This window comes from Pterocles gutturalis, unplaced genomic scaffold (genome assembly GCF_000699245.1).
Source record: "Pterocles gutturalis isolate BGI_N339 unplaced genomic scaffold, ASM69924v1 scaffold26542, whole genome shotgun sequence".
In the NCBI taxonomy this organism is placed as follows: domain Eukaryota; kingdom Metazoa; phylum Chordata; class Aves; order Pterocliformes; family Pteroclidae; genus Pterocles; species Pterocles gutturalis.
This window is the reverse complement of record NW_010116184.1, coordinates 4,547-4,792: the sequence shown is the minus strand read 5'-3', so window position 1 is coordinate 4,792 and position 246 is coordinate 4,547. Positions and strand designations below refer to the sequence as shown.

Here is a 246-nt window from a genome sequence, read left to right as displayed (position 1 = left end):
GAGAGCGGTGACATGGCAGAGAGCTGTAGCAGGAGGGCAGCCTGGTAGGGATGCTCCAAAATGTCTGTTCCCTCCCCGTGCCTCAGTTTCCCTGCTGCAAATTCACCTGTTGCTGATGTGCCATGTCCTCCTCCCAGGGTCACCTCCGTGCCAGGCGGGCTGCCGTGTCCCACCCCCCCGGTGCACCATGGCGTCGCGCATCGGGCTGCGGATGGAGCTGATGAAGCAGCCGGGGCAGGGGGGGGG

The 246-nt window shown here is 65.4% G+C and overlaps 1 protein-coding gene across 1 annotated transcript in view; it reads left to right on the top strand.

The window, feature by feature from the left end:
* Positions 1-187: 187 nt before the first annotated feature.
* TFEB (transcription factor EB) overlaps positions 188-246 on the top strand; it is a 3,240-nt gene continuing 3,181 nt past the window's right edge. Inside the window, exon 1 of the mRNA XM_010075443.1 lies at positions 188-234. Coding sequence (XP_010073745.1) covers positions 188-234 — 47 coding nt within the window. The remainder of the gene's footprint in view (positions 235-246) is intronic.